The sequence below is a fragment of the Neltuma alba genome, unplaced genomic scaffold, assembly GCF_004799145.2.
Source record: "Neltuma alba isolate B1F8T4 unplaced genomic scaffold, ASM479914v2 tig00008085_pilon, whole genome shotgun sequence".
In the NCBI taxonomy this organism is placed as follows: Eukaryota; Viridiplantae; Streptophyta; class Magnoliopsida; order Fabales; family Fabaceae; genus Neltuma; species Neltuma alba.
This window is the reverse complement of record NW_021634942.1, coordinates 7,815-19,295: the sequence shown is the minus strand read 5'-3', so window position 1 is coordinate 19,295 and position 11,481 is coordinate 7,815. Positions and strand designations below refer to the sequence as shown.

At 35.7% G+C, this 11,481-nt stretch overlaps 3 protein-coding genes across 5 annotated transcripts; 2 read left to right on the top strand and 1 right to left on the bottom strand.

The window, feature by feature from the left end:
- Positions 1–2,272: 2,272 nt before the first annotated feature.
- Positions 2,273–2,683, top strand: LOC114753699 (uncharacterized). The gene has a single exon (XM_028942403.1). The coding sequence runs from the start codon at positions 2,273–2,275 to the stop codon at positions 2,681–2,683; it is 411 nt and encodes a 136-aa protein (XP_028798236.1).
- Positions 2,684–4,347: 1,664 nt separating this feature from the next.
- LOC114753707 (uncharacterized) lies at positions 4,348–4,725 on the top strand. Its single transcript, XM_028942413.1, has one exon. The coding sequence runs from the start codon at positions 4,348–4,350 to the stop codon at positions 4,723–4,725; it is 378 nt and encodes a 125-aa protein (XP_028798246.1).
- Positions 4,726–6,117: 1,392 nt separating this feature from the next.
- LOC114753696 (homeobox protein knotted-1-like 3) lies at positions 6,118–10,174 on the bottom strand. Of its 3 annotated transcripts, none has more exons than XM_028942399.1 (6): positions 9,159–10,174; positions 8,193–8,313; positions 7,406–7,596; positions 7,175–7,306; positions 6,834–6,970; positions 6,118–6,757 (listed from the first exon to the last, which is right to left on the bottom strand). In XM_028942399.1, the coding sequence occupies exons 1-6, from the start codon at positions 9,921–9,923 to the stop codon at positions 6,715–6,717; spliced, it is 1,389 nt and encodes a 462-aa protein (XP_028798232.1). In that variant the 5' UTR covers positions 9,924–10,174; the 3' UTR covers positions 6,118–6,714. The 3 variants fall into 3 exon arrangements, with proteins under 3 accessions (XP_028798232.1, XP_028798233.1, XP_028798234.1); XM_028942400.1 differs by having other exon boundaries at positions 6,118–6,754; positions 9,159–9,923; XM_028942401.1 differs by having other exon boundaries at positions 6,385–6,746; positions 9,159–9,923.
- Between the last annotated feature and the right edge of the window lie 1,307 nt (positions 10,175–11,481).

The following is an 11,481-nucleotide window of genomic DNA, read 5'->3' as shown; positions in this document are numbered from 1 at the left end:
TTTTTTTTTGTCAGCCTTGCTTTTTGATACTCCTCCGGTTCTTAATATAAGATCTAACTACTATCTCCGGTCTTTAATATAAAATCTCGTTTGATTTTTATTTTGGTTCTAAATACAAGCCCCAATTTACTTTATCTCTAATGTTTGTGTATTTTTTTTCAAAGTAGTCCTTCCAATAATGATAGTCATAACCAACACACTTGATTAGTAAGGATATTTTAAGAAAGACGATACCTATTTATTACAAATAACTAACTTAACTTATTTTCTTAATCTCCTCAAATCAGTCAACTAGCTTTTATAATGAGGACCGGAGGTAGTATTTAGTTAATTTTAGTTCTAAATATAAGATATATTTCTCATATTTATTAATTTTTTCTAAATTACCCTTATGGATACTCCCTCAACCATAATCAAGTAAGTGAGGGAGAGAAGATATCAAGAAAGATGATTATAGTGTTTTAAGAAAAACATATCATATTTCTTATACTTAACTAACTTACCTAGTTTCTTTAATATAATCAAATTAATTAAATAGGTATTATATTAAGGATCAGAAGAGCATATTCTAACTAACTCGTGATTTTTTTTGGGGGGGCAGGACAATTTTTCGGCCCAGGAACATTTATACTGTTCCAATTAGACGCGTTAATTTATTCATAAAATCTTTAAATTTTTTTAATGCAAGGGTTCATATCCTGTTTAGTAAAAAAAAATATATATATCCTGTTTAGTAATTGCCGGTTCTGCTGGATAAGAAAATTATTTAAATCCTGAATTATTCTAAGAAAGATACATTTTTAATGCAACAAGTTGTTCTTTCTACTATGGATTTCAATGTTTTCCTCCGCCCATAGAACCATCCATGGCCTGACAAGAGCAAGTGAGTTTTTTTGTTGCTGTTCAAAATAAAGTCACATGTGTTACCAAAAAAAAAATAAAGTCACGTGTTAATCGGCTGGGCCCGTTTCTTGTTTGCAAAAACTTTGGACCTTCTCCTATTTGGACGAAGTCCCAATGAACATTCCCGGCCCATTGTTTGAAGTTTTTCCCGGCAAAAATCTCTCTGTAAATTGAAGAAATCAAGATATTCTGATAAATTATTTTGAGCAGCATCTAAAAAGAACTAGATTTGTGATATATGAGAGAAAATGTTTACAAAAACACAGAGATACATAAAGATATGATAAAATCTAGAAATAACTAAATAATAAAAATTTGTATCATTTTAACCAAATGTAAAATAATTTTTTTGCTTTTCATAAAATATTTATGAAATAAACCAATTTTCATAAAATCTATAAATTTTTTTTTTTTAAGCTCAAGCAAAATTTAAGATGCTCTCTGAACAATAATCAAAATATAAAAATGAACATTGTCAGATAATGTCATTAGATTTAGAATAAAATACTCTAACTACTCTTCTAGTTTGTATCAATTACACATGTCTCTCATCTATTTTATTATAACTGAAAGGCAAAAACAAAGAAAAACATGTATCCATACACTTGTCAGATAAATATCGATTGCGCTATTAAAATGTTAATTTCCTATCAAATTCATCATTCATTATTTTATATATAAAACTTTCGGTCAATTAAGTATTGTTCACCATGGCTTGAGTATTTCATAATCGCTCTAAATATCTCAATATTAAATTGAACAAAGGTAATAATAATAATAAAAGTCCCGACGAATCCAGCTCTGCAGGAAGCCAATCATCCATCCAACTCTAACCACTACTGAAAGACAAATAAATATATCCCAACAGAACCACTTCAAAAGGAAAGAATGATAAAATAATACTCAACAGACAAAAATTAAAGAAGCATTTTTCCTTTTAATTTTTCTTTTTTTGAAGTGTTAGCAATAGAAGACAAAGGACGTGTTTGGATCCAAACTGGAGATGAACAGGCGCCACATAACCCTCAGCTTTGGCCGGCACACGTAGTCTTCTAGTTTACGAACGTGCCAAATCTATCTTTCCAGATAACCAATACTCAGCTTCACCTCCCCGTTACAGAAGCCGATAGACAGTCCAACCACAGATTGACACCTCACCCGAATACCCCGATACCAAAACTCCTAACACCACGCGGCGCTTTAGCATCGGCCCTTATGACTTCCTAAAGCACCGCATCTATTTATGGGATTCATTTAAAACTCGCAGAACGGGAGGAAGAGTACGCGAAGATGAACTCTGAGATTTTGATAAAAATCTTAAACAGCCTCAGCCCTCTGCTCCGAGAGTTGCATTCCGTAAGTGACAGCCATGGATGCAGACTTATCAAAGCAGGGTTACGACTGTGAAGAAGACGAGGGGGCGTCGAGCCCTTCTGCTTGTGGATGCTTCAGGCGAATAATATGCTCTCCGTGGCGGCGCTCCGCTGGATATGTGTTGCATCAGAAGGAGGAGGCGGAGGAGGGAGAAGAAGAAGTAGGAGGAGGATCTGTGAAAGAGAAGTGGTGGGAGAAGAAGATGAAGAAGGTGAAGGAAATATCAGAGATACTGGGAGGGCCAAAGTGGAAGAACTATCTGAGATACAGATTCAGATTCAGAATGAGTCAGAAAATGAAGAGAATGCAGTTTCAGTATGATCCGAAGAGTTATGCACTGAATTTTGACGAAGGGCATGTTGAGTTTTCAGCTCGATTCGCAAGTCCCGTGGACACTCGAGAATAATATGGGGTCATGATAATATTATATATATATATATATATATATATATATTCAACTCTCAGGTGTTCTCTCTCTTAACTTTGTAATTATTTTTCATGAATTCCTTTAACCCTCGCTGTGGCTGGGATTAATTATTTCATTTGCACGTAACATTTCGGCCAAAAATATATTTGTACATATCATCTCTTTCTGAGTTGTAATTATCTCTCCTTTAATCTCTTTTAGTGTAATTGGTATATCTCTTCTCATTAATATAAGACTTAATTATTGAGTTAATTTTAATCCTAAATTTATCATATTTATCATTTTTTCTTAAATTACTTCTGTGAATACTCCTTCACTCATAATCAAATAAAAGATGGACGGAGGATATTAAGGAAAATGATTGTAGTGTTTTAGGAAACACATGTCATATTTCTTATAAATAACTAACTTACTTAACTTTCTTAATTTAATCAAGTTAGCTAAATAGGAGCTATATATATTTGTATATAAATTTATTTATTTTTATACCATGCCAGCAGTGACGTATGTATATTTTTTAATATTATGAGCGGTTTAATTATTTCTGACATCCATATCACCCCATTTTTATCGCGTGAAGTAATTCCAACTGGTTTGGCCTGAAGTTATCTTCCATCAACATGATAAGATCCTTTTTGCTCTTTGCGAAATACTGATATTTTCATATGGTCTTGCCTTTCGTAAGCTGTGTATGTTTTTGTGTGTGTGTATGTGTGTTTGTTTGTTTAGACTTCATTGTACATAATCTCATTGAATTTTAGGTCGTGCGTACGTAGATAATCCTCATGATTTTAAAAACAAGAAAAAGATATCTCAATGCTTTTAATTTATGTTGATCACTTCAACGCTATTGTTTATTATTTCACTGATATAATAAGGCAATATAACAGCTAATTTTTCAGCATATATAAATTTAGGAAAGTTATTTTGCATATACCTGAAGGAGTAAGAAAGTGATTTGTTGTTGGGAAAAAATAAAAGGATTTATTAAAAATAACAGGAGGGTTAAAAGGGGAGATGGTAATTAATAGTGTAATGATATTGCGTTTCCATTAACGAAACAATTACTCCTCCGGTCCTTAATATAGGACCCAATTGTTGAGTTGGTTTTGGTCCTAAATATAAGACCCATTTCTCATATTTATCAATTTTCTCTAAATTACCCCTATGGATACTCCCTCAACCATAATCAAGTAGAAGAAGAAGATGGGTATTAAGAAAGATGATTATGGTATTTTAGGAAAAATATGTCACATTTCTTATAAGTAACTAACTTACCTAACTTCCTTAATCTAATCAAATTAGTTAAATGGGTCTTATATTAAGGACCGGAGGAGTACTTTTTATCCAAAATCTTTATTTTTTTGGCCAATCTGATTAAATATCTATTTTTGCAAAATATGTATGAGCATAAAATCTACCGGAAACGTTTACAATCTGATTTCTCTAAAATAGCAAATGCAAATATTTATGTGAAATATTAACTTTAAAGTGTTCAGATTAAATTATATCCCCAAGGTTAAAAAAATTAAATTATATCCCGATCCCATGGGCAAACGCGGAAAGTTAAATTAATATTTATTCTATATATATTTATATAAAGACGCACAAAGCCTTTCGAAATTCATATTTTGATTTGTTATATGAATCGGAAAGCAGAGAGGGGAATGAGGGAAGAATCATCAAAGCAAGAGGAAGCGAATACGAGTTACGATGATGATGAACAGCAGGTGTGCACGCCCAGGGTGTCTTGCGGGTGCTTCCTCGTATCAGACGGATATACGCTGTTTCATCATCAGAGCAACGACGACCAAGAAAACGAACAACAAGCGAGAGACAACTGGTGGCACAGGCAAATGAAGAAGATGAAGACCGATTTTCTGCGATACAGAGCCAACAAGAAAGCCAGGAGATTGCGGTTTCATTATGATCCTAAGAGCTATGCTCTTAATTTTGATGATGCTGCTGCCGCCCACAACACTACCAGTCATCACCATGCTGCTTTTGTAATTTCTCACTAATTCAGGATGCTAATTAATTATTCAACATAACTAGATTTAATTCCTTTGTAACTGTATTTCGTTAATCCCTTCCATTGTCTGGGGATTTATATATTCATGTGTATGTTTATGAAACTTATCATGTTATACATATTCATTATTCTTTGCATTAATTGATCATGTTTATGACTAAAGGAATGATTCTAAATTTAATAGTAGAGGTAGCATAAATATTTTTGCACGTGAAAATAAACGTTCATAATTACATCTTTTTCTTTTGCCAACTATAATTGCATACCTAACAATAATTCAGGGTCCTGATAAGTTTTTTATTTTTATTTTTATTTGAGCCGAGATGAGATTCGCATTAAAAATATCGTAAATTTAAAATGGAAATTTTTTGTTGGAACGGAATTTAAATATGCTATTCAGGTTCCACGATATCGCCAGGGTCATGATATTTACTGCTGATAAGATTCTCTGGCCACTCGATGCAAATAATATCCTTACAATTTCAATATCAATCTATATATTATCTTTATAAAATATGCATGACCGTATTTAAAAATAAAAATATGTAGGAGATATATTATATCTTTTCTTGTTTGCCAACGATATACTCTTCCGGTCCTTATTATAAGACCCCATTTGACTTTTTATTTGGTCTTAATTATAAGACCCCAATCTATTTTGTCTCTTATATTTATGCATTTTTTTCCAAGATAATATTTCTAATAATGATAGTTTTAGCCAATATACTTAATTAGTAAGGATATTTTAGGAATGACAACACTTATTTATTATAAATAACCAACTTAACTTACTTCCTTAATCTCCTCAAATAAATCAATTGGGTACCGGAGGAGTATTATATCTTCTCTCTCCTATAAAAGATTTATTTCTCATTTATATTCTATATATAAAATAAAATCCTCACAGAGCAATATTCTTCTTATTAAAATCACTCCTCTCCTCTTCATAAAACCTATTAGCGTTGATTAGTAAACACCCCCCGGCATTTTCCCCCCTTTTTCATTTTTCTTTTCTTTTCATTTTTACACAGGGATTGATGAACTCGGAAAGATGAAACCAACAAATAACTAACATTGACAACGTGAAACGAACATTACCCCTTTGTCCCCTTTTAATCGTAATTACTATACATCTAACAGCAATGACACCAACCTCCTTGAAATTATATGTTTCTCAGAGGATATAAGTTCCTAGAATCTTCCATTATTTATCAACCAAATGTTGTTTGCTTAATTATGGCGTTGCTTCTACTAACATCTTTTTCTTTAACCAAATTCTCTAATTACGGCGGACATACGCGTTCAATGTTGCGTTTCGTCCAAAGAAAACGAACCCACACACTATAAAATCAGTGGTTACACACAATACTTCCTGACGCACTTCCTTAAAAAACCCGAACTTTATTACTTATTCATGCAAATGATTACAAAATTTTAAACCATGCGGCACTTCCCTATGAAGGATCATCACACGCCATAAACTCGAGAACTGCAAATATTAAGTACTTACTGTATGCGGTATAACAATTTTACTACAACCTGAAAATTCAGAAAACTAAACAAAACAGTATGATTGTAAGGAAAAATGCACAGATTATGACTGTACACCCACAGCCCCCGACTTCTAATCGTATGCATATAATATATATATTTCACAAACATTATATAATATGCGAAAAAAATCATAAGCCCGCGGAGTAATCCTAATCGACTTCGCTATAAAATTTGTAATTGAACCTCCTAAATATGTCGCTCCCCCCCACCCCCAACATGTACTGATCAAACTAATCTATACCCTACAGACTGCGAGGCATGAGTTAAAATGGCTGATGAAGATTATAATAGCTCCTTACTCTGTTTCCCCAGTCAGACCAATGACAAGTCTGCTTCTTTCTCACTCCATTTCCAGGCAACAAGACCGATCCAAGAGAAAGAATGAATGAGGTATACTCAGAGATCCTTCTAGTTTTTCCTCCGTTTAAATGTAACGATCCGCGTTACTGTTATCACCTGCATTACTTCTTTTCAAATTAAGGTTGGGAGAAAGCTTGTGAATATTTTGGAGAAATTAAAAGGGGTTTATTTTGACGGATATACCTTTTGCGCTTGCTCTTCAACACCGTTGAGGTGGAGGGATTGCTGTGCCAGTTTCTCTTCCTTTGGTTGATGAACCAATTGTTAATCTGCTTCAATTGCAAGCCAGTTTCCTGAACCAACCTTGCTTTGTCTTCCTCCTGAACAGAGCATCACATTAATTTCAAATATTAAAAAAAGAGGTCATACGTGAAACTCTCAGAGATCTTCAATTTGGATTGTTTACAGTTTAACAGTGCAAAGTAAGCTGATATTTCAGCTCAAGTGTGGATAGCTAATATTGTTTACATTATGGAACAAATGTGTACGGGGTATGTAGTTGGGGTCTGATTTGACAAACTTACTGTAGGGTAAGGCCACTTGGCATGTGACTGCCACCAAGTTTTAAGAACGGAGGTGGTGTCACCAGGAAGTTTCCCAGCTCGTCTCTTGCGCAAAATTTCCTCTCTTATGTCCACAATTTTCTCCTTGTAGCCCTAAATTTCGAAAGTAGAAAAAGCAAAAAAGAAGTTAGGCCAAAGAGTCACATGGGAAGAGATTCAAAAGAAGATGGGAACCAACACCGCATTAATTACCTGTTTGAGTTCGTGCTTTAATTCCTGCCTTACACGCTCCATGAGGGACCTCTCGTTCTCCGTTGGAATCAGGGGACCAAATCCCATGTCTGAACCATCCAAACTACCATCAAACAGGTTGGCATCACTGTCCACCTGATCGTCTTCATCATCTGACATTGTTGCCCCTGTGCCTTCTCCCGGTGAAACTCCTGTTCATGCACCATGTGCCCACAATTATAACTTTACCACTCATCAACTTCAAATATGAGCCATCAAGTTGGCTGATCTAAGGGTGGACGACTTTGTTCAGAGTACTACTATACTACTCGTAATACGTGCTCAAAACTGTATCATCGCTCTGTTTGTCCTAGAGGCAACAAGCCGTCAATGCTCATCTAAGACTAGAAAATGCCAAACATAGTGTATCATCTACTTCTTTTATATACCATACAGAGAAATTTGAAGTTATCTGGCCCCTTTATTTTTTCCCCTGCAATTTGCTCGTTAGTTAGGTATGTCATTTGCTGGCAGTTCTCAGAAGCTGGAACTAAGCCACAAAAATTTAGAAGTGCAGTATTCAGAAGTATTTTTCGCTAGAGTTGCAAGGAAAAGATGACACAGCACCGCTAGTCATAATTGCCCAAGGATTTTCAATATGCAGCAAACATAATTGTGATTGAAAAGGGGAAACGTGACAAACCGCTGGCTCAAAAAAAACATGGAAAGACTAACTTCCTTCTAGCATGCAGCAGCCAGATTAGAGTTACTCTAAGACGAAACAAACACTAGAAGAGAACTTTCGAACCTGTTAGACTTTGTAAGGATTGCTCTATCTCCCAACAAGCCATCACTGCTTCCATTGCATGGACCCTGACGTGTTGTTGAAGTTGTTCTTTGAATGAACAAAGCAACAAGACATAGTGCGACTGCAGCATCGACAGAGAAAATATCAAGCTCTGTAACCTTGTATAGATATCATGGTAAATAAACTTCTTTAACGTCCACCAGCTTTGCCTATCATGGCTCGAATGACAAAGCTTAATATGTCAGAATATTACTGACTATGGGCTTAATTTCATTCCGTTCCCCAGGATCACTGGATTTAAATCGCAAGTTAATTATTGAAAGCATGTAGTAGAAAAATGGGAGCATAACCCAAATCTAAGAAAAATGTATTGCTGAATAATTCATAAATAGAAGATAATCCCCTCACAAGGATGTGTAATTGGAAGAAGAAAGTGTAAAAGACTTGAGAAACTAAACAAATAAACAGAAAATTTCAACAAAACATTTCTTATCGGAGCATCAGATAAATCTTCTTCGAAGGTCTATTCCGTCTAAGATGGAGATTAAAGATTTTCCAAGTCGATTTGCTTTCCATTAACATATTTATGTAATATCTCCGGCACATTAATGATAGATTTTACTCCTGCTGCATTTTCATGTGGAGTGAAAAAACCCTGTTTTACATCCAGTTCCCAAATTGGGATGAAAACGTCCAATATTTTTAAGCTTCCTCATTTAGTTTCCATTGATCATAAATTCAAATTCATCTCGCTTGAACAATCATCCAAAAGGACGTCAGATTTAAATTCTCCACAGCAAGCAATTCAAATTAATATTTTATCTGGAAACTAGAAAGTTTTTTAATGAGCTCCAATTAATAGTGCTTTCCAACCCTTGATGCAAATAGCAACAACCAACTTTTGATTAGCCTCAAAGAAAAGTTTAATTGATTAATAGATAAATGACAGAGGATTCTAGAAGATACCATGAACTGATCGAGTTCCTTATCGTCCCCAACCATGCTCTGGCTCCCGTGTCCCAACGCCGAGTACTTGGCAACCACATTCTGCGACTGAGCCAGTTGAGCATCGATCCTCGGCAGCTGGTCAACCGGCGTGGCGATCCGCAGGCACGCCACGTGTGCCGATAGCAGCTGTTCGTACAGCGGGTGGGCAAGAATCTCCGCCTTGAAGCGAGCATTCTGCCAGTTCATCAAACCGTCCCCGGTGGCGCCGGAGCTGTCCACCACCACCGCCTCGCCCTTGCTGTTGAGGTTGTCACCGGTCGCCTTTAAATCCGCGGACTCATGGGACAAAGTCGCACCGGCGATGATAGAGTCCCCGGCGGTGACGTCGTCAATGACGTCGCTATGATTCCGGTGGAGGATCGGGCGTGCCAGCCATTGGCTGGAGGATTGGGAAGCAGCTCCGGTGGAGTCGGAGGCGGCGGTATGGAGGTTGAGGAAATTGGTGGCGTTGGTATTGTTAGGAGCAGTTCTGTTACTGTTGTTGCCGTTGTTATTGTCGGTGTAGTGAGTTCGGAGGAGAGCGTTGTTGAGCCAATTGGGAGCGGTTTGAAGCGGGTGGTGGTGTTGGTGGGGATCGGAGCCGGCCTTACTGGTCGGGTCCTGCAATATCGTCCGCAAGGAGTTATCAGTCAGCGCCTGGTTCTGCTGCTGCTGGTGATGAGATTGCTCTGTGAAATGGTGGAGCGGCAGGTCTTGAGAGAGATGATGGTTGTGGTACGCCATATAAGAAACACAGCCTCAGAGCACGCGACCTCAATATTTCGCCGTGAGTTCAGACCATCTCTCCATGAAGAAGGAGTGTTTGGCGAAGCAGGTGAAGGATTACAAAGAGAGATGTGGCGTGTAGTTTTAGACAGGGAAGAAGGCAGGGGAGGAGGAGGAGAGAGAGGAGTGCAGAGAGGGAAGAGATGAGGGCTTACTATAAACGGATATTAATGGTTCCAAAATAGAGAGGATAGTGAGACCCCGGCAAGAGGCGGTTTTGTCCTTATCGTAGCGGTTTTCAGATGTCTCTTGTATTATGTCTGGTCGGAAAACTGCTTTTTGGTATGTAAGGCCCTCCTCGTTCGTTGATTATTTACTCATTTTTATACTAGTTACCCGCTTACCATACATGATTTTTATTTTTATTTTATTTATATTTGTCGCCGTGATACGTCTGTGTGTTTTTAATTTTTTTAAGCAGCAAAACTCCCCCCAGCATATGGTTTTGCCTGGCTGATTTCTTGGGGTCATTATGGTTCAGCTCTTTTTATTCTCTGCTCTTGGAATGAATCATTTATGACTTCTAAGGGCTCTTTTTCAATGGTAATTTACAAAATTATGCTTATAAACACTTAAGCAGACCAATCCAAATATTTAAATAAGCCAATCCGCACTAAGTGGTTAAGTTTAATTTATGGCTACTAAACCTCTGGTTAAAAAATGTACCTCAAGTCGAATATACTCTTCCGGTTTTTAATATAGGACCTAATTCTTGAGTTGATTTTGGTTCTAAATATAAGACTCATTTTTCATATTTAGCAATTTTCTCTAAATTACCCATATGAATACTCTCTCAACCATAATCAAGTAGAAGAGGGAGAGAGGAGGAGTATTAAGAAAGATGATTATGATGTTTTAGGAAAATTGTGTCACTTTTCCTGTAATTAACTAACTTACCTAACTTTTTTAATTTAATCAAATTAGTTAAATGGATCTTATATTAAAGACCGGAGGAGTATTGCTTACCTGGTGAACAGTCGTTGACTGCTGGATCGGCTATCATAAATTAGGCATGGGAACATAGTTAACGGTCAACCATGGCCACAGATTTCTGAAATATTTTTCTAATTTATTTATAAGTGAGTTTTAATATATTTTATATAAATTAATATTTAAAATAATAAATGATATATTTTACACTTTATTTAAAATTTAACAATTTTTTAACTTTATATTTTCTTAATATATATTATATCTTATACAAACAAAGTTAATATAATAATAAATGAAGGGTAAAATTATATATTCATATTAAAGAAATTTCAATACCCTGTAAATAAGAATAAAAAATATCTTCTATTTTTGCTCTATAAGTAAGACCAAAAGAATATAAACTTTGCGTGATTAATTATTGAATTGTGACGTTGGACAACTCAAGTTCACTCTCTGGCGCAAAAAATAAAAGAAAAAATTATTGAAAAATCCCTACTTGCAGCTTTTTTCTTTTTTTCTTTTTAAGGAGGAATTCAATTGTTGGAGTATAATTCATGGAGAGTGGCGTGCAGGTCTTCTTCAA